Source organism: Ahaetulla prasina, chromosome 9 (assembly GCF_028640845.1).
Source record: "Ahaetulla prasina isolate Xishuangbanna chromosome 9, ASM2864084v1, whole genome shotgun sequence".
NCBI lineage: Eukaryota > Metazoa > Chordata > Lepidosauria > Squamata > Colubridae > Ahaetulla > Ahaetulla prasina.
Genome location: NC_080547.1, coordinates 12,573,046 through 12,594,085, shown reverse-complemented (window position 1 = coordinate 12,594,085; position 21,040 = coordinate 12,573,046). Strand labels below are relative to the sequence as shown.

The 21,040-nt window shown below is 44.8% G+C and overlaps 2 protein-coding genes across 3 annotated transcripts in view; both read right to left on the bottom strand.

Moving 5' to 3' along the window:
* Positions 1-2,901, bottom strand: part of POU2F3 (POU class 2 homeobox 3) — an 89,428-nt gene extending 86,527 nt beyond the window's left edge. For both annotated transcript variants that reach the window (XM_058194781.1, XM_058194782.1), the window contains exon 1: positions 2,689-2,901. In XM_058194781.1, the coding sequence (XP_058050764.1) occupies positions 2,689-2,899 (211 nt within the window). In that variant the 5' untranslated portion in view covers positions 2,900-2,901. The remainder of the gene's footprint in view (positions 1-2,688) is intronic.
* An 8,823-nt stretch (positions 2,902-11,724) lies between these two features.
* Positions 11,725-21,040, bottom strand: part of OAF (out at first homolog) — a 31,259-nt gene continuing 21,943 nt past the window's right edge. The window contains exons 2-4 of the mRNA XM_058194535.1: positions 18,610-18,744; positions 15,639-15,819; positions 11,725-14,699 (exon numbers count right to left, since the gene is read on the bottom strand). Coding sequence (XP_058050518.1) covers positions 14,425-14,699; positions 15,639-15,819; positions 18,610-18,744 — 591 coding nt within the window. The 3' untranslated portion in view covers positions 11,725-14,424. The remainder of the gene's footprint in view (positions 14,700-15,638; positions 15,820-18,609; positions 18,745-21,040) is intronic.

Genomic DNA, 21,040 nt, shown 5'->3' with positions numbered 1-21,040 from the left:
TCTAGTCTTCTAGCTATCAGTTTTCCTTTTCTGCTGCTATAAGCATTTCAAGGTATGTTCTCTCTCTCTCTTTCTCCTTCTCTTTCTTTCTCTCCTTCTCCTTCTCTCTCCTCTCTCTCTCTCACTATAATCTTTCTCCTCTCTCCCTCACTATATAACCTTTCTCTCTCTCTCTCTCTCTCTCCTTCTCCTTCTCCTTTTCTCTTTCTTTCTCTCTCCTTCTCTCTCTCTAACACACTATATAATCTTTCTGTCTCGCGTTCTCCTTCTCTCTGTCTCTCTCTCTCTCTCTCTTTCTTCTTCTCTTTCTCTCTCTCTCCTTCTCTTTCTCTCTCCTTTCTCTCTCTCTCTCACTATAATCTCTCTCTCTTTCTCTCTCTCCTCCTCCTTCTCTCTCTCTTCCTTCTCTCTCTCTCTCATACTATATAATCTTTCTTTCTCTCTCTCTCTTCTCTCTCCTCTCTTTCTCCTCTTTCTCTTTCTCTTTCTCTTCTTCTCTCCTCCCTCCTCTCTCTTTCTCCTTCTTCTCCTTCTCTCTCTCTCTTCTTCTTCTTCTCTCTCTCTCTCTCTCCTTCTCCTCCTCCTCCTCCCTCTCTCTTTCTTCTTCTCTTTCTCTCTCTCTCCTTCTCTTTCTCTCTCCTTTCTCTCTCTCTCTCACTATAATCTCTCTCTCTTTCTCTCTCCTCCTCCTCCTTCTCTTTCTCTCTCTTTCCTTCTCTCTCTCACTATATAATCTTTCTTTCTCTCTCTCTTCTTCTCTCCTTCTCTCTTTCTCCTCTTTCTCTTTCTCTTTCTCTTCTTCTCTCCTCCTCTCTCTTTCTCCTGCTCCTTCTCCTTCTCTCTCTCTCTTTCTTCTTCTTCTTCTCTCTCTCTCTATCTCTCTCTCCTTCTCCCTCCCTCCCTCCCTCCCTCTCTCTTTCTCTCTTTCTCCTTTTCTCTCTCTCTCTCCTTCTCCTTCTCTCTCTCCTCTCTCTCCCCCTCTCTAATCTCTCTCTCTCTCTAATCTTTCTCTCTCTCCTCTCTCTCTCTCCTCTCTCTCTCTCCTCTCTCTCTCTCTCCTCTCTCCCTCCCTCCCTCCCTCTCTCTTTCTCCTTCTCCTTCTCTCTCTCCTTCTTCTCCTTCTCTCTCTCTCTCCTCTCTCCCTCACTAGCTATCATCTATTTTAAAACATTCTCAACTGCCAAAAGCCTCACAGAAAACTTACTTTAACTCTACATTTCCACAACACAATGTCTTCACTAGACCTCAATTCCCTTTCGCTCCTGACTGCACACAATTCTGGTATTTCTGTGAGACAAGAAACGTCCTTAAAGGTTTCTGATGACCATCCTGAAGAAATTTCCTGCAAGCCCAAAAGTCCTCCGAGTATCATGTCCTCCAAAGCCCGGTTAGCCCTTTCCTCATATTGTGGAGAAGTAGAAAGTGAAGTGAAGGAGGAGGAAAGAGGAGGAGAAGTTAATAGAGGAGGAGAAAAAGAAAAGATGAAAGAGAAGGAAAGGAGAAGGAGGGATGAAAAAGAAAAGACAGAAGAGAAAGAAGAGGGGAGGAGGAGAAAGAAAAGTTGAAGGAGGAGGAGAAGATAGATAAGGAGAAAGAGAAGATGGATAATGAGCAAGAAAAGGAGAAGGTGGTAGAAAAAGCTCCGAGTCTATTTAATTCGGTAATCTCTTATGGAATTGCTAACCAGGAATAGATGCCAGGAAAAGGGGGGTCTGGAGTTCAGATCCTTTTCTTTGCTCCAAAGAAGATGGGATCCATTGCTAGCCTCAGGTTGAATGCTAGTACAGCCCCAGATCTTTTAAAAAATATATTTTCCCCCCACTTTCCCCTCTGATCTTCTGAGATCATGCATCCACACACTCACAACTTAGTGCAAAGTAAACAACCCACCCTTCGAGACGCGATCCATCATTTCACTATTTAAATCCACGAAGCTTAATGCCTCATGCGCTTAACCCAAGTCCCGGTTCCCTAAGCCAAGAGGCTCTCAAAAGAGCTGTTACGACCAGTAGTCATCCCATTAGTAGCCTTGTTATGAACTCTCCAGGGCCAGAGCTGGCAGTCGAGAGAGGTTTCCTGAGCATGTACAAAGGGGCAACCGCTTTCCTTCAGGACGGAGCTAACCCAACGCTGGCTCTTCACTATCCAACCCAGAAAGTCAACTAGCACAATGCGCAGGTGCATCGGAGCTTCCCCACCTGCCAGGAGGCTGGCGATGACACCTGGAGGGAACGATTTCACCTTCCCCCTTTAGGCCCCCTCCTCAATCTCTCTCCCTCCCTCCCTCCCTCCCTCCTCCGCCCTGATGGCCTTGAGAGCTCCTCTGCAACCCGCCGCAACCTTCTTTGGCTCATGTCAACTTTCAATCCATATCACTAGGTGGCTCAGTGCCTAAGACGCTGAGCTTGTCGATTGGCAGTTTTGCGGTTCGAATCCCTAGTATAGGTCTCCTGGGCAGGGGGTTGGACTAGATGACCTCCAAGGTCCCTTCCAACTCTGTTAGTGTGAAGCACGATGCTCCTCAACTATCCCAGGGAGAAGAAAGCAATTTGGCAGCCGGATTCGGACATCACTGACCCTTATGTTGTTCGTGGGGGACCTCCTTTTCCATGGGTGAAACTAGGGGCCAGGCCTCCCTCTTTGCCCCCCCTCCCCACCTCTGCTCCCCTGCCCTTGCCAGGCCCTTACCTGCGTGCGTTAAATCCAGATTCACCATCCTGCTGGTTGGAAAATACCTGCTGCACCCCGGCCAGCCCCCACCCACCGAGGTGGCCCGTGGGGCTGCCAGCTTCGCCCCTCTGCCGAGTTCTTCCTCAGCCTCTTTGCCAGCCGTCCAGCTGCGGCTCGCACCTCTGGCTCGGCCGGTGTTCCTGATTGCACTGAAGGCAGGTGAGAACATTACCTGAGCTGCAGCCACACCCCCGTGACACTTCTCATCCCGGGCAATCTTTCTTTCTTTCTTTTTTTTTTTTCCATCTATTTTTTTTTTTTTTGGAAATATTATTATGCATCCTGGCCGGAGTCCCATGCAAAGTGGGCCATTTGCATATTAGTAGCTTCATTTGGGCTGCGTCCCAACAGCCCTGGAGAAAGAGGGTGGGGCAGAGAGGGAGGGAGGGAGGCCTCTGTGTGTGTTTGTGTTTTTTTTTTGTGTGCAGTGTGTTGTGTTCGTGTGCAAGGGTGGTAGTAGAGTGGAAGCAGCCAGACCCACAAAGGTCTGTTTACCTGACGGAGCAGGAGGCGTTGAATCTTAAACCTGCAGAAATCCAGAAATGGGATAGCTTCCCTCTCCTTCCTTCCTGCATAACTTAGAAGGAGACGTCCGCAGTGGGAGATGTTTTTAGCCAAACTCCCAATTGGGGGGGAGGGCTCTACTTCTGGAAGACCCCCCCCCAAAACCCACCCAGTCCTGGAGGCCTTACTGAGCCAATAGGGATGCCCATCTGCTCTGGGGCAGGACTGTATGGGCTCAGAACAATGTGGTGGGGCGAAATGCGTTTTGGATTGTGCCACAGGGTGAATAAGACTTTGCGATAGCGATCTCCCACAAACAGAAAAAAGGCCAGGAAGAACGGATGGGAGGAGACTGACTTACCAATAGATCTAGAGAGACTTACCGGCAGAGGAAGAAATATTATTATTATTTATTAAATTTATATCCCGCCCATCTCACTGTAAGGCGCCTCTGGGCAGCTTACGGCCTCGGAAAAGCAAGCGTACCAAATATTAAAACATTAAGTCGTAAACATTAACGAACCATAGAAAAAACATCCTCCGCCCTGCTGGTGCTTAGTGTAGTACAGAAAAGCAAAATATTCGATTGCCTTTAGATCATTATTTTTCAATGTTGGCCTCTCGAACAAGTGCCAAAGAGATTGTAAAAAATTGCTTTTAAAGGGGGTCTGACGATTCCAGCTGAGTTGCCTGATCGTCAGAGCCTTTTAAAAGCATTTTTTAACAACCTCTTCGGCTGAAGAGTTTGTAGAAAAATGTTTTTAAAAGTAAAAAAAAAAAGTTGGCCATGCCCATCCAGTCACATTACCCCTCCCCACCAAGCTGCCTCCTCTTCTTCCTCCTCCTCCTCCTCCTCCTCTTCCTCTTCCTCCTCCTCCTCCTCTTCTTCCTCTTCCTCCTCCTCCTCCTCCTCCTCGCACACCCCACTCCCTTCTAACACTGATGATGTTACCTAGTTTTTATTTTTATTTTATTTATTTATTTATTTTGTCAAACACAACAGTATATATAAGTATAAGCATGAAATAACCATACAAATTGGATAAAACCAAAGGGAACATTAGGACAGGAACGGTAGGCATGCTGGTGCTCTTATGCACGCCCCTTACAGACCTCTTAGGAATGGGGTGAGGTCAATAGCCCTATGCACGGTCACTCATGCTCTTGTTACCTCTCGCTTGGATTACTGCAATGCTCTCCACATGGGGCTCCCCTTGAAGAGCACACGGAGGCTCCAGTTGGTTCAGAATGCAGCTGCGTGGGTGATAGAGGGAGCCGCTCGTGGCTCCCATGTAACACCACTCCTGCGCAGGCTGCACTGGCTACCTGTGGTCTTTCGGGTGCACTTCAAGGTTTTGGTTACTACCTTTAAAGCGCTCCATGGCTTAGGGCCGGGGTACTTACGGGACCGACTACTGCTACCGAATGCCTCCCACCAACCCGTGCGCTCGCACAGAGAGGGACTCCTCAGGGTGCCGTCCGCCAAGCAATGTCGGCTGGCGGCCCCCAGGGGAAGGGCCTTCTCTGTGGGGGCTCCCACCCTCTGGAATGAACTTCCCCCAGGACTTCATCAACTGCCTGACCTTCGGACCTTCCGCCGCGAGTTGAAGACTTACCTGTTTATTCGCGCAGGACTGGCATAGATATTTTAATAGTTTTTAATATTTGATATTTATTTATTTATTTATTCAAATTTATATACCGCCCTATCTCCCGAAGGACTCAGGGCGGTTCACAGGCAGATAAAAAAACATATATATACAAATTAAGAAAACCATTAAGAAAACATATTCAGAAAGCCTAATTATTAAAAATAATATAATATAATATATAAATTTTATGGGGTTTTTATGGTTTTAAATGGTTTTAATTTTGGCCGTATATCTAATAAGTTTTTTAACTATTGTTTTATTGTGTATATAATTATTGTTTTACTTTGGCTGTGAACCGCCCTGAATCCTTCGGGAGAAGGGCGGTATAAAAATCCAATAAATAAATAAATAAATAAATAAATAAATAAATAAATAAATAAATAAATAAATAAATAAATAAATAAATAAATAAATAAATAAATAAATAAATAAAAATAGTAGATAGTTTTTGGTTGAAGCTTTGGGGATTTTGGGAAGAGACCACAGAGTCAGGTAGTGCATTCCAGGCATTAACAACTCTGTTTCTGAAGTCATATTTTCTGCAATCAAGATTGGAGCGGTTCACATTAAGCTTAAATCTATTGTGTGCTCGTGTATTGCTGCAGTTGAAGCTGAAGTAGTCTTCGACAGGAAGGACGTTGTAATAGATGATTCTATGAGTTAAACTCAGGTCATGTCGAAGGCGGCGGAGTTCTAAATTTTCTAAACCCAGTATTTCAAGTCTGGTGGCATAAGGTATTTTGTTGTGATCAGAGGAATGGAGAACTCTTCTTGTAAAATATTTCTGGACACGCTCAATTGTATTAATGTCCGAAATGAGGTGTGGGTTCCAGACAGGCGAGCTGTATTCGAGAATTGGTCTAGCAAATGTTTTGTATTCTCTGGTTGGGTAATGAAACATCTGTAAGAAAACAATGCAGCTCAGAAAATACCCAGGACCCCGTAGTCATCACCCTCTTCCTCCTCCACATCCTCCTCCTCCTCCTCGCACACCCCACTCCCTTCTAACACTGATGATATTACCTAGTTGGGTAACGAACCATCTGCAAGAAAACAATCCAGCTCAGAGAGTACCAAGGACCCCACAGTTCAATCCTGAGCTACAAATATTCTCTTCTATCAGTTACCTAAGTCAACCCCGGGCTACAAATATCGGTACATTATATTCATTTAGGAAGAACAGGAAATGCACATTAGACATTCCAGGTTAACCCTCATCCTGGTGATTTTAATACTATTTTGTTTGTCCCTTTTGAGATTCAGTAGTAGTGCTTTCATTCATGTTTGCAGAAATCCTTGATGTATCTCCCACTGAATTTTTTAACGGATTTCTGAAAAACGCCATCATCTCTGCCTAAAGTTGATTATTGCCCATTGGGGAAACCGAGGCACTGCATTTCCTCCCCCCCCCCACACACGCTTCTTTTAGGGAGAGTTCACAACTGACGCTCTCTGAAAAGCTGCCGTGGATCAAAGGATTACAGGCACAGAGGCAGCTGCCTAAACTATATTCAAATTATGCAAAGCCGTCTATTTGGGTGAGCTTTATGCAAATCGCCGGGGACCTTCATTTTTGAAATTGGAGATTTCAAGATCTATTTCCTCTAAAGTCATAGGGTGTTTAGGCTATTTGGGGTGGGGGGGATCAATTCGGCCTTTTGTGTTCGAGAGTTCCACCTGAAGGTCCATTGTAAGAGTATGCTAACTGTAGAGGCCACAACCTTAAATTGCAACAGCTCCCTAAGCTTTTTGACAGAATGAAAGGGTTGGGAAGGGACCTTGGAGGTTTTCTAGTCCAACCCCTGCTCAAGCAGAAGACCTTATACCATTTCAGACAATTGGCTGTCCAGTCTTTTTTTAAAAGCCTCCAGTGTTGGAGCACTTACAACTTCTGGAGGCAGGTAGTTCCACTGGTTAATTGTTCTCACTGTCAGGAAATTTCTCTTTATTTCTAGGTTGCTTCTCTCCTTGATTGGTTTTCATCCATTGCTTCTTGAAAACTGGATGTGTTTTGGCTGGAATGCAACCCGTTGCATAACTTTCACCTTTTATCCCCTCTCAGTCGGAAAAAGATGGAGAATCCGAATATGTAGATTTTATTTTTCATGCAACTTTCCCTTTTCCCTTAAGTGTCTAGGTAGGGCCTTCCTTACTGTAGGATGGATTTAGGGTGCCCCCTTGTGGTCTTTTGCAGAATCGCTCCAGGTCAATATCGCCAGACTCCGTTTTAACCATTCGAAGAATTTCAACGGAATAATAGGGTTGGATGGGAGCTGGGAGGTCTTCTAGTCCAACCCCTGCTCAGGTGGTGGAGACCCTACACCATTTCATGGTTTTCCAATCTCTTCTTAAAAAGTTCCAGTGATGAAGGACTCATACCTTCTGAAGACAAGCTGTTCCACTGGTTAATTGTTCTAACTGTCAGGAAATTCCTCCTTAGTTCTAAGTTGCTTCTCTCCTTGATTAGCTTCCACCGGTTGCTTCTTGTTCTGCCTTCAGGTGCTTTGGAGAATAGGTTGATACCACCCCCCTCTTTGCGGCAGCCCCCAAGTACTGGTTGACAGCTAACATGTCATAATACAAAATAACAGAGGCTCTCCAATCTCTTTTTAAAAACCTCCAGCGTTTGAGCATTCAGAACTTCTGGAGGGAAACTGTTCCAGTGTTTAATTGCCCTCACTGTTAGGACATTTCTCCTTAATTCTAGGTTTGATTCTCTCCTTCCTTCCATTGCTTCTTGTCCTGCCCTCAGGTGCTTTGGAGAACAGCTTGACCCACTCTTCCTTAGTGGCAGTCCCTCAGATATTGAAACACCGCTATCATGTCACCCCTAGAAGCTTTTGTCCCTCGGTTACCCATGACATGTTGGGCAATCCCTCTGAGACTCTTTAAGCACTGGAAGATAAAAAAAAAACCCTGCTGGATTCACATTAGTCCTGCTTTAAGATGAATTTCTTTGTGGTGTCTTAGCCTCAAGAATGGTGCTAGTGAGAGCAAGTGAAATAAACTCTGAATTTATTTCTTCTCATTGTCGTGAGTCACCCAGAACTCCTGAGAATCAGGCAGTATATACAGTACAATTTGATAAATTATTATCATCATAAAGCAAAAAAATAATAATCCTTCCTCTAATTACCTTCCCAGGGACCAAAGGAACAATAAACTCACTCAGTCATAAAATGTTGTGAAAGCCAAGGGGGAAAAAAAACACTCAGTGAAACCAGGAGAAAATACAAGGAGGTGACCATGGCCCCGGGGAACCAAGGCCAGTTAAAAGATAAACCCCATAATTAAAGAAGCAACTGTGTACATAGAATACCCTCTTTGTTCCCTCAGTGGACGGTTATTTCTTGAGTTCCACCTCATTACCCCAAGAATTCACCCCATATTTGACCTTGCTGGCACATAGGATGCTCCTCTTACCAATCAATTTCCCCACTGCAACCAATTAGAGCAGAGGTCTTCAAAACCTGGCAGCTTTAAGACTTGTGGACTTCAACTCCCAGAATTCTCCAGTCCAGTTTGAAAAGCACCTTTGGAACAACCACAATCTGGAGCAGGGGTCTCCAACCTTGGCAACTTTAAGACTTGTGGACGTCAACTCAGCAAAGCTGGCTGAGGTATTCTGGGAGTTGAAGTCCACAAGCCTTAAAGTTGCCAAGGTTGGAGACCCCTAATCTGGAGGATTGAGAATCTCCGTAGACTTCTCGGCAGTGATTTTGACTTGGCTTTTATCGATGGATGGTGCAGGAGGATGTGGGTGAGTGACATTTCATCATTCTGGACCTTCTCCGATTCCCCAGTCAATTAATTAAGAACCGTTGGTGGAGTTCAGCCATTGCATTTTTCCCTTGATAGGTATGTGAAGCCTATGAGGCTGTTGAGTAGATGCTGCAACAAAAGACACCTTCATTTAGCAACCTTTAAGTCTGTGTGTTTCTCAACCTGGGCCACTTTAAGACCTGTGGACTTCAAATCCCAGAATTCCCCAGCCAACCAACCATTCTGGGAAATCAAAGTCTACAATTCCCAAAATGGCTGGCAATGGAAGTCCAATTAAAGCAGCCAAGATGAAAAAAAAAAAACACACACCGTAATTTAGGTACTTTATCAACAAATCAACCCCTTGTTCCTTTCCAATGGAATCCCTACTTCGGAAAGAAAAACTGAAAGCTAATATTCTTTCCCCAATTCAAATATAAACTAGTAGAGGAGGAAAGGAGCTGGCAAGGAGCTAGCTCTCAGGGTTCTGATTTTCTTTTGCGGTGGCAAAAGATTGCACCACAAAGCTCTGGAGGTAACAACTTGGCTCACGGTTTTTCCTTCAAGAAGCCCAGAATTTCGGCTTCCAGTGCTCTCCAATGACAGCATCTATCAACTCCACCGGAGAACAGGAATTCTGTTTAAAAAACCTCTCATTTCTAGACTTAAACAGCAACTATTGAAAGTAAAAAAATAATAATAATACATGGACCAACTCAGAGTTAAAGCTGTATCTAGCCTTCTGCAGAACGAAAGAAGTCTACTTAATTTTCTCTAACAGAAATAAAGGAAAATTGTTGTTAGTTGCGAAGTCGTGTCCGACCCATCGCGACCCCATGGACAACATTCCTCCAGGCCTTCCTGTCCTCTACCATCCTCTGGAGTCCATTTAAACTCATGCCCACTGCTTCAGTGATTCCATCCAGCCACCTCGTTCTCTGCCGTCCCCTTCTTCTTTTACCCTCAATCTTTCCCAGCATCAGGCTCTTCTCCAGTGAGTCCTTCTTTCTCATTAGGTGGCCAAAGTATTTCAGTTTCATCTTCAGGATCTGGCCTTCTAAAGAGCAGTCAGGGTTGATCTCCTCTAGAACTGACTTGTTTGTTCGCCTTGCAGTCCAAGGGACTCGCAGGAGTCTTCTCCAGCACCAGAGTTCAAAGGCCTCAATTCTTTGGCGCTCAGCCTTTCTTACGGTCCAACTTTCACAGCCATCCATTGCAACTGGGAAAACCAGAGCCTTGACTATACACACTTTTGTTGGCAGGGTGATGTCTCTGCTTTTTAGTACGCTGTCTAGATTTGCCATAGCTTTCCTCCCCAGGAGCAAGCGTCTTTTAACTTTTAACTTTTAAATTTAAATTTAAATTTTAACTTTTAAATTAGTGAGCTACAAAGCTAGCTCTTCGATTCTGATATCTGCACTGCCAAAGGATTTTGAGTATATTAATCTTCTCACTTTGTAGTTCTTCCTGAAACGGTGTTGTTCAATCTTTCTGAAACGTTCAGGACATTAACAGGTGTAAAAACAGGGGTGAAATCCAGCAGGTTCTGGAGAACCGGTAGCGGACATTTTGAGCAGTGTGGAGAACCGGCAAATACCACCTCTGGCTGGCCCCAGAGTAGGGTGGGAATGGAGATTTTGTAGTATCTCTGCCCAGTTGCTGAATGGGCATGGCCCTGGTGGGCGTGGCTTAGTCAGTCTCTTGCACCATGATGGGTGTGTGTGATTTTTTGCCCTCCCTGGGCTCTGGAGGCTTTCCTTGAGCCTCCGAGGGGTGAAAATGGCTTCCCCAGGCTCTGGAGGCCCTCCCGAACTTCCAGTAGGCTCATTTTTCACCCTCCCTGAGCTTTTGCATCCAAAGTGGGCTGTATGGGGATTCCTGGGAGGGGCAGGGTGGGATGGGCAAGGCCAGCCAGGAGTGGCATTTGGGGGATCTGCGAACAGCACAGAATCTTAGAGATTCATGGCTTAGGACCGGGATACTTACGGGACCGTCTACTGCCAACGTCTATCTCCCAACGACCGGTGCGCTCTCACAGAGAGGGGCTCCTCAGGGTGCCGTCAGCCAAGCAATGTCGGCTGGCGGCCCCCAGGGGAGGGCCTTCTCTGTGGGGGCTCCTACCCTATGGAACGAGCTTCCCCCTGGACTCCGACAAATACCTGACCTTAGGACCTTCCGCTGCAAACTTAAAACCTTCTTATTTCATCTTGCTGGACTCGCTTAAATTTTATATTATCAAATTGATTTATGGGTTTAAATTTTTTAGTAAATTTTAGAGGGTAATATTTTTATCTATAAGTAGCCATATTATATAGGTTTTTTAAGGGTTGTTTTTAGTTTTGTATTGTTGTTTTCTTTCTGTATTTTATTTGTGGCTGTACACCGCCCTGAGTCCTTTGGGAGAAGGGCGGTCTATAAATAAAAATATTATTATTCTTCTTCTTCTCCCGAACCCCTGCGAACCCCCAGCAGCCCAGCCCTGATTTTAGATAAATGCCTGTCCAATCTCCTTAAAAACTTCCAGTGATGGAGCATTCATAACTTCTGGAGGCGAGCAGTTCCACTGTTTTGATTGTTCTTACCATTAGGAAATTTCTCCCAAGTTCTAAGTTGCTTCTCTCCTGGATTAGTTTCCATATATTGCTTCTTGTCCTGCTTTCTGATGTTTTGGAGAATAGATTGACATCCTCTTCTTTGGGGCAGCCCTTCAAATATTGGAACACTGCTATCATGTCACCCGTAGTCCTACTTTTCCTTAAACTAGACATACCCGGTTCCTGCAATCGTTCTTCATATATTTTAATCTCCAGTCCCCTAATCATCCTTATCGCTCTTCTCTGCACTCTTTAGAGATGTAATATCAATTTCTTAGTGAACTGACTTTCTCCAGTATTCCTCACTGGTTAAAAATCGTGTAAATATGACACATTCTTAACACCAGTAGAAGTGATGCTTAATTTCCTATTCATGCTGAGATACAGCTATAAAAATAGTGAACGTATTACAGTCAGAAATGCACACATTTCAGAGTTCTGGACAACATTAGAGAAACTCCTTTGTCAAACTCATAAACTCCTTTTTTTTTTTTTTTGAAAATCAGTTTATTCCGTTTACATATCATAAATAATTTGTTTGGAAAAATAAAAAGCACACCTTTCATTCACGGTTACATTTATTTCATTTCCAGCGGTCTTCCTTCCTTTTTTTTTTTAAGCGCGCCAAAGGAACGCCAATCAAAAACGCAAGTCGCAACTGCACGGCTCACTCGCTCTCACACCCGCACAATTCTAGGAAACAGACAGATAAATATTATCTTTTAAAATAGAATTCTTAAAGGCGCGAAGGTCAGCGGTCTGAAATGCCCAGATTACAGAGAGAAGGTAGCTTGGCAGAAATGGAAGGAAGCTAAGAAAACAGAACAGATCTACAGCTGATCTGAAATAAATCGCTTAAAAAAAAATGAACTTGCAAAGCAGGCAGAAATCCAACTGGGAACGTTCTCTGCATCACTGCAAATGTATGGTGACAAGAATGGGCTCTTCTTGAATTTCTGCATGTCCAAAGGCGTGTGGAAACCTGTGACTGTTCTCCGGGAAGCGACAACTTTCTGTCGCATTTCATTGTCTTGCTTTGTAGCACAATTACGGAACTAACCAACTCAACTGATGGGCTCCACAATACATTAAGTACAGGTCAGCAAAAGGAGGAATGAAACTAATGAACAAACCCCAATGCAAGGTCTGAACCCCAATGGGAACGTCATGTTTGAGGGTGTTTCCACAACACAACGACTCACAACAGACCAAAGCCTAGTTTATTGCATTGTAGAAACACACAATCCTCACGTCCCACTTTGCCACCATTTTTCTGCATTTTGTTGATAGCACCAATGGAGGCACCAAGTTGGTTGGCCTTAAGGGTTGCTAAGGGTTTGTGAATCATGGCTTCTTCCAGGGGTGAAATGCTGCCGGTTCGCTCCGGTTCGGGCTAACCGGTAGTGATAGAAGCTACCAGTTCGGGCGAACCGGTAGTAAAAAAAATCCTTTAAAAGGTAAAAAAAAAAGGTTCCGACGATCGCGTGGCACAGCTGATTGACAATGATAACCCTTTTTTCTTTTTTTTAAAGATTTTTTTACAACTGGTTCCCGTAAAAAAAATGCTTCAAAAAGGGTTCCGATGATCACGCAGCATAGCTATGATCGTCGGAACCTTTTTTTAAAGCCTTTTAAAAGCATTTTTTACTAGCAGTTCTGTCGAATAGGTATTTAAACATGCTTTAAAAAAGTAAAAAAAAAAAAGTTGGTCACGTCCACCCAGTCACATGACCCCCACACACACACACCAAGCCACGCCCACAGAACTGCTAGCAACAAATTTTATATTTCACCACTGGCTTCTTCTGTGGATCTTCAAAGGATGCTACTTTGAAGGACAAAGAGCCAGGTGTGAACTGACCGTACACAACATCACACTTCTGCTGCTTCCCCACTTCGTATCTGGGTATCTCGTCCATTTCTGTAACCCAAACATTCTGCTACTGTTTCTGCAATATTTGGGGCATTCATATTTTGACATATTGTGGCTCCCCATAGTTTAATATTCTCTCTCTCTCTCTGTCTCTCTCTGTCTCTGTCTCTGTCTCTGTCTCTCTCTCTCACACACACACACACTGCATTGCTCTGTCTAATCACAATTTTGTGGGAGAGGAGGTACTGAAAGATGTTAGAAAGTAAGCATTTGACTTTCTAATCAGAAGAAAAGGAAGGCCCTGGGATGTCCTGGCCAGGAAAGGCTTAGGGATCCCTCTTGAAAATGGATCCTGATTGTCTGCAATTTTTGGTCCCTGGAAGCGAGGTGGGTACAATCTCTCATTAAGGCAGAGTGATGAGGGAGGGGAAAAAAGAGAGAGCGGGATTGACACCCTTAAGAGGCCAGAGATCTATATTCCCACCTCCTCTGGCATTAAGGAGCCAATCGAGATCAAGAGCTGGGCTGGGTGACCCACCCAGATGATTACGCAGCATATATACATCAGAGGCATTTTGGCAAACTGCCGTCGTCAAAGCTGTCCAGGGATGGCAATTATCCCTTGGATATTGGTCACTGGAAGCACATGGGATGGTGGTAACTGACAGCCGGTCGTTGGAGAACCAACCGTCCTACAGCCTTCTCAAATAATCTCTTATTCTTGCATGAAATGATGCAGAATGATCAGTGTCACGTCCTTCCAGATTCCAACGTCATCATGGCTTTAAGTTTCCTCCTTCTGGTGGCTCCAGGTAGCAGCTGTAGAACATTCTGGAAGCTCACGAGCTTCGTCCAGAAGATCCTCTATCCATTCTGCTACCTACTTGGTGTCTAATCCTTTCTAGGAGGTTATTCAGGAAGGACATCTATCTTCTTTGTCTTCATTTAAGAAAAAAAAAAAAAGCAGGCACAAATCTCATTGTGGTCAAGAAGCTTCAAAAGTCATGTCAACCTGGAGAACAGTCTTCATTTTGATGTTCCTCATCTTTTGACAACGTCACGTTGATTGTAGTCTCTGCCTGTAAATCTGAAGATGCCTCCTTCTACAGGAGAAGAGGGAGACTCGCTCCAAAACATGCTTAGGAGGTATCTCACAGGGGTTAGCCCTCCCTCCCTCCCTCCATGCCCTACCCCTTCCTCTTTTCAGTCCCAGGTGGCCACTTTGGTAGTCCTACACAGAGCTCCAGGAAGGAAGGTCAAAGACAAGTTCTCCCAGTCCGAAAAACAAGATGGCTGTTCAGCTGTCCTGCTAAGTCTCTTCATCCCACAGGCAGAGCTGCTTCTGGGGTACATAGTAATCAAAACTGTAGGCCTTCTGGCAGCTGCGGATGCCACACTTGTAAGAGGTTGTCTTTCCAGCTGCGTCTCGGCTCTTGCAATACTTCAGCATGCAGGGATACCACTCAATGTTCAAGGCGTAGCTGCAGATGCAAGGTTTCCAACGGTCTGCGCAGACCCGACAATGTTGCAGGCCAGGTAGGTCAGCAGACTGAGGTAGGACCTCAAACATGGAGCCGTCCACCCCTGCAGGACAGACATACAGAAGGGGGGAGGAAAATGGTCAATTCCCTTAGTTAAGTCTTTCCTCCTTGGTCATCTTGTCAGATTATTCATGAACTGGCAGAGACATGGTAACAAGGTCAGTCAATGAACAGGCATAGCAACTAAGTCAGCCAATGGGAGCTGAGACAGACTGGAGCCAGAGTGTGTCTTAGTCTGCAGCTTCTGAGTCTGTGCTGAGAAACGAAACTGAAACCAGTGTCTGCTCTGCTGAAATGAAACTAACTCTTCTCTCCTGCCTTGTGTTCTGCCTATAACTTCTACCACACTGAAAGAACTCTGCTATTGGTATTGTAAAATTTACTTCATGTTATTATGTATATAAAGAGAAGTTAATGAATCCTGCTGAATCTGTTATCTGTTTATGCTTCTGGATTTGACTTTTGTCAAATCTCACCAGGTTCAAGGTTGACTCAGCCTTCCATCTTTCTGAGGTGGGTAAAATGAGGACGCAGATTGTTGTGGGCAAAAGGCTCATTCTGTAAACTGCTTAGAGAGGACTGTAAAAGCACTGTGAAGTAGGATATAATTCTAAGTGCTATTACTAATGTCCGTCCTTCCTTCCTTCCTTCCTTCCTTCCTTCCTTCCTTCCTTCCTTCCTTCCTTCCTTCCTTCCTTCCCAGTAATTAGAATGCAGTATTGCAGGCTAACTGCCCATTGCCAGCAGTTTGATCCTGACCAGCTCAAGGTTGACTCAGCTTTCCATCCTTCTGAGGTGGGTAAAATGAGGACCCAGATTGTTGGGGGCAAGAGGGTGACTCTGTAAACCGCTTAGAGAGGGCTGTAAAGCACTGTGAAGCGGTATATAAGTCTAAGTGCTATTGCTATTATCCCCGTGTGGGACGCATTACGAGATGGAGGGACCATGAACTCTGTCTCCGGACGGTTGAAGGGCTTCCTACCTTTCTCCATCCAGAACTTGACGTCTTCTTCTCGACTATAGATGGTCTCCTTGGCCTCCGAACAGATGTTGTAGATGTGAGAGCTCAGCTGGGCCCCTTTGCTGAAGTTGACAGCTACATCCATGCTGAGGTGTTCGAGCGCGCGGACCTCCTCCGCCTGCCGCACCGTCTGTGGGTTTTTCTGACAAGGAGGAAAAATGGAGGGACATCAGCATTTCCATTCCTAATAATAATAATAATAATAATAATAATAATAATAATAATAATAATAATAATAATAATAATAATAATAATAATAATAATAATTTAATTTTTATACCGCCCTTCTCCCGGAGGACTCAGGGCGGTGAACAGGCAGATAAAATAAAAACGATACATTTCAATAAAAACAATATTTAAAAAACTTATTCCAATAGCCTAAATTTAAAATACAATACAAAATATAAAATAAACCCCAATAAAATCCATATTTAAAACCCTATTAAGCCAGTCCTGCTCGGAAGAATAGATATGTCTTCAGCTCGCGGCGAAAGGTCCGGAGGTCAGGAAGTTGTCGAAGTCCTGGGGGAAGCTCATTCCAGAGGGTAGGTGCCCCCACCGAGAAGGCTCTCCCCCTGGGGGTCGCCAGCCTGCTCTGTCTGGCTGACGGCACCCTGAGGAGACCCTCTCTATGGGAGCGTACCGGTCGGTGGGAGGCATGTGGTAACAGAAGGCGGTCCCGAAGATATCCCGGTCCTATGCCATGGATATCGATTTTAAACTCGGCGGCTGCTGCGAGTCATCCATAGCTCTAGATCTAGATGTGGGGGTCCTTGGTGCTCTCTGAGCTTGACTGTTTTCTGGCAGGCGTTTCATTACCCAGCTAGGTAACATCATCAGTGCTAGAAGGGAATGGAGTTTGCAGTGGAGGAGGAGGGGAGCGTGGCAGAGACAAACACCACTCCCTTCTAACACCGATGATGTTACTTACTTGGGTAATGCAACATCTGCAAGAAAACCAGCTGGTTCAGAGAGCACCGAGGGGCCCATAGTCCCCTCCTCCTCTTCCTCTCCACAGTCCACACTCCCTTCTAGCACTGATGATGTTACCTAGTTGGGTAACACAACGTCTGCAAGAAAACCAGCAGGCTCAGAAAGCAACAAGGACCCCACAGTCCAATTGAGCTACAATTATTCTCTTGAGGGGTTCCTGATACTCCTCTGAGCTTGGTTGTTTTCTTGCAGATGTTTCATTACCCAATTATGTAACATTATCAGTACAGGGGTTTGAGGGGGGGGAAGAAGAAGAGGAGGAGGAGGGCTCTGTGTCCTTAGTGCTCTCTGAGCAAGCATTCTTGCCAACGTCTCATGATCCAACTAAGTAACATTAGAAGAATAGAATAGAATAGAATAGAATTCTTTATTGGCCAAGTGTGATTGGACACACAAGGAATTTGTCTTGGTGCATATGCTCTCAGTGTACATAAAAGAAAAGATACGTTCATCAAGGTACGACATTTACAACACAATTGATCGTCAATATATCAATATAAATCATAAGGATTGCCAGCAACAAGTTACAGTCATACAGTCATAAGTGGAAAGAGATTGGTGATGGGAACTGTGAAACAATTAATAGTAGTGCAGGTTTAGTAAATAGTTTGACAGTGTTGATGGAATTATTTGTTTAGCAGAGTGATGGCCTTCGGGAAAAAACTGTTCTTGTGTCTAGTTGTTCTGCTGTGCAGTGCTCTATAGCGTCGTTTTGAGGGTAGGAGTTGAAACAGTTTATGTCCAGGATGCGAGGGATCTGCAAATATTTTCACGGCCCTCTTCTTGATTCGTGCAGTATACAGGTCCTCAATGGAAGGCAGGTTGGTAGCAATTGTTTTTTCTGCAGTTCTAATTATCCTCTGAAGTCTGTGTTATCAGTGCCAGAAGGAAGTGGGGTTTGCTTTCAGTTTATGTAGAAGCGGTGGGAGTGTCGGCTTTTTGTGGCGTCCTCTTTGAGCTTGGTTGTTTTCTTGTGGACATCTCATTACCCAACTGGGTAACATCATCAGTACTAGAAGGGAGTGCCACAGAGAGAAACACCACTCCCTTCTAGCACCGATGATGTTACCTAGTTGGTCATGAAACGTCTCCAGGAAAAAAAAAAAGGAAAAAAAAAGCAAGCTCGGAGTTTCACCCAGTCCAACCAGGAGCTACACGTATTCTCTTCAATCACATAATTCACTTTATTTTTTCCTGTCACCAAATGACGAGGGATTTGGGGGTCCTAACTTAACTACAGAATTCTGGACCACGTCCTTCATTTCTGCCCTCTACTTCGCAGGACTTACAAATAGAAAAAAACAGGGGGTGGGGAAATGGCCAAATTGTTTAAAGATGAATGGAGGGGAACGTTCATTTGAACAAAAGTATAAGACGGCTAAGATTTTTTTTTTCAAATGACCCCATAAGATGTCCTTTTCCTAAGGTGGCTCTCTTTACAGAGGCTGTTATTCCCCCTGTACTGACTGCTGGATGATGCAATTTTGCAAGAAGACCCAAGTCATTCCAGGAAGTTTCGCACAGAAGGCGGAGAGCCTTCCCGAAGGATTTGTTACCCATCGGAAGCGCAAGATGCATTTTAAACATCACAAGAATAGTAAAAGGAACTGCCAACGTTCACTTAAAACATTTTTTCTTCCTAAAAGGAAAAAGATGCGCATCGGTCAAACGTTTGCTTTGGGATCCACCAGGGGAGCCCCTATTCTTATACATCCTCATTTACAAATATGAATAACCAGACTGATTTGTCATAAATAAATAAAAAAAAAAAAAGGAAATGATGACAAACAGTCAGGCCTGGAGACAGTTCGACACGTCTCTGCTTCTGCGGAAACCTGACTAGGAAATCCAAAGAATAACAAGGAAGGCAGACTGTGGGTTGAAAAGGAAATTAATCTCATCCTAGCTGCGACGCTGATGAACTTTCTTCCGGGCTTACCTGTCGTAGTTTGGCCATGGACTCGCTGGGAATGATTTCGTTGCGATGCAACCTGGTGACAAAGCAAAGCGCTTGGAACTGGCTCTGACCCCTTTCCAGTTCCCCGAGGATCAGGGCTCGGAATATCTTCACCTCCTACGAGAAAAACAACAACAAAAAAACCCCCACCGATGAGTCTTTGGATTCAGCAGACAAGGGAAGCCAAGCATTTTGACCCGTCTCAAGGTCTTTCCATTGCAGCAGTGGAGCTGGCGTGGAAATCTGGAGCACATTATGTAGCATGGAAAAATACCAGGTGGCGATCCTATCCGAGAAACCCATTGGCCAAACTGGGCATCTGACGAGAGCCTAAGAGGAATCTGGCAACTGATTCTTCTTCCTGTTGGGCTTCCTGGCCAAGAGGAGTCTACCTGCAGCTATAACTGCAGGAAGTAGCTGATAGATGAACAGGACAAGTTACTGATAAATGAAAGGGAGGGAGGGAGGGAGGGAGGGAAGGAGGGAGGGAGGAAGGAAGGAAGGAAAGAAAGAAAAAAAGAAAGAAAAAAATAAATAAACAAAGCAGGATGAAGGATAGGAGGAAGGAAGGGTAAATGATTAATAGGAGGGAGGAAGGAAGGAAGGAAGGAAGGAAGGAAGGAAGGAAAGAAAGAAAGAAAGAAAGAAAAAGAAAGAAAGAGAAAGAAGGCTGATGGCTAGGAGGAAGGAAGGAAGAGTAAATGATTAATAGGAGGAAGAAAGAAAGAAAAAGAAAGAAAAAAAGAAAGAATGCTGATGGATAGGAGGAAAGAAGGGTAAATGATTAATAGGAGGGAGGAAGGAAGGAAGGAAAGAAAGAAAGAAAAAGAAAGAAGGCTGATGGATAGGAGGAAGGAAGGAAGGAGAGGAGAAGAGAAGGGATTATGATGGAAGAAAAGAAAAATAAATGTAATTTTTCCTTGGCCTGGACTTCCTCACTCAACCCTGAAAAACACTGTCAAATACAATGCAAAGTCACAACATGAATTTTTTTAAACAAATAAATTTTTTTAAAAAAATCCCCAAGTACCAATTAAACCGAAGCAAAGTCTGTGGAACTCTCAACCCTTCAATTCCCCTGTTCCTTCCTCCGGCTCTTTCTTAGACAGAGCAGGAGCCTTGGGTTTGCCAGACTGCAAGGGAAGAAAGAAACTTCAAAGGTGAACGAAGCACTGCTCCCCTCTGTGATGTACACGAGGACCGCCATCCCGACAAGCTGTGGTGTTGTGTAATGTGACACGCCCCTTTTCAGCGGTCGTCCCTCCCACATTCAGAATCTCAGCCCTCTTGACTTGTAACAGGTCAGGGATAGTAACCCTTATACCTGCTGTCTTGCACACGATTGACAAACCAGTAAATAAATAAAAAAACAAACTCTCCTCAACGTTGACTAAGCCCTTCCTGGAGACGAATCCTCCTCCCTTCCAGACATTTGTGTCCCAGGGCTGAGTCACTGCTGCCCGTTCCCGTCAACCGCTCCAAGGAGCCACACACAAAAGAGGAAACATCTGGACACCTCACAGCTGAGATCTGGCAGGCTTGCACCGAAGAAGAAGAAGAGACGTGGGAGGCCAAGAGCTTCCAAGCACACAAAGCAAGACCCACCAAGCTCATCTGGTGAGCTAAGCTGAAAAAAGGGCAATGGGGATGAACCATCAAGCCCTACACTGGCAACTTTTCACCTCGTCTCTCCATCTAATCCAGGGGTCGGCAACCATAAACACTCAAAGAGCCATTTGGACCCGTTTCCCACAGAAAAGAAAAACACCGGGAGCCACAAAAACCCTTCCCGTGCCTGACTATTCCTTGAGCGGCCACAAAACTAGCATATGTAGTTGAATTAAACTTTCTGTTTTCTTCTGAAATTTTTCTTCTCTTGGATTTCTCCACGGTTGGCCTAACCAGGGGTTGAAAAAAGCTCAACAAATTGCATGCCGGCGGGTGTCGCACATTGGCGGTTGTGACGCATATTTTGAGCGACAGGGAGCCGCAGCAGAGGGATGGAAGAGCCACATGCGGCTCCAGAGCCATATGGTTGCTGACTCCTGATCTAGGACAACTCATCCTTGCCGTCTTTCTGCAGGTAGTCCTCGACTTATGACAGTTCTCTTAGTGACCGTGCGAAGTCACCACAGAAAGTGAGTTATATGACTATTTTTCACACTGACAAGCCGTGGCAGCCTCCCCATGGTCACGTGGTTTACATCTGGATGCTCGACAACTGACTCGCACTTATGACGGTCGCAATGCCCTGGCCAAGAGAAGTCTACCTGCAGTTGTAACAGGAAGTAGCTAATAGATGAACAGGACAAGTTATTGCTAAATGACAGGAAGGAAGGAAGGAAGGAAGGAAGGAAGGAAGGAAGGAAGGAAGGAAGGAAGGAAGGAAGGAAAGAAAGATAAGGAAGGAAGG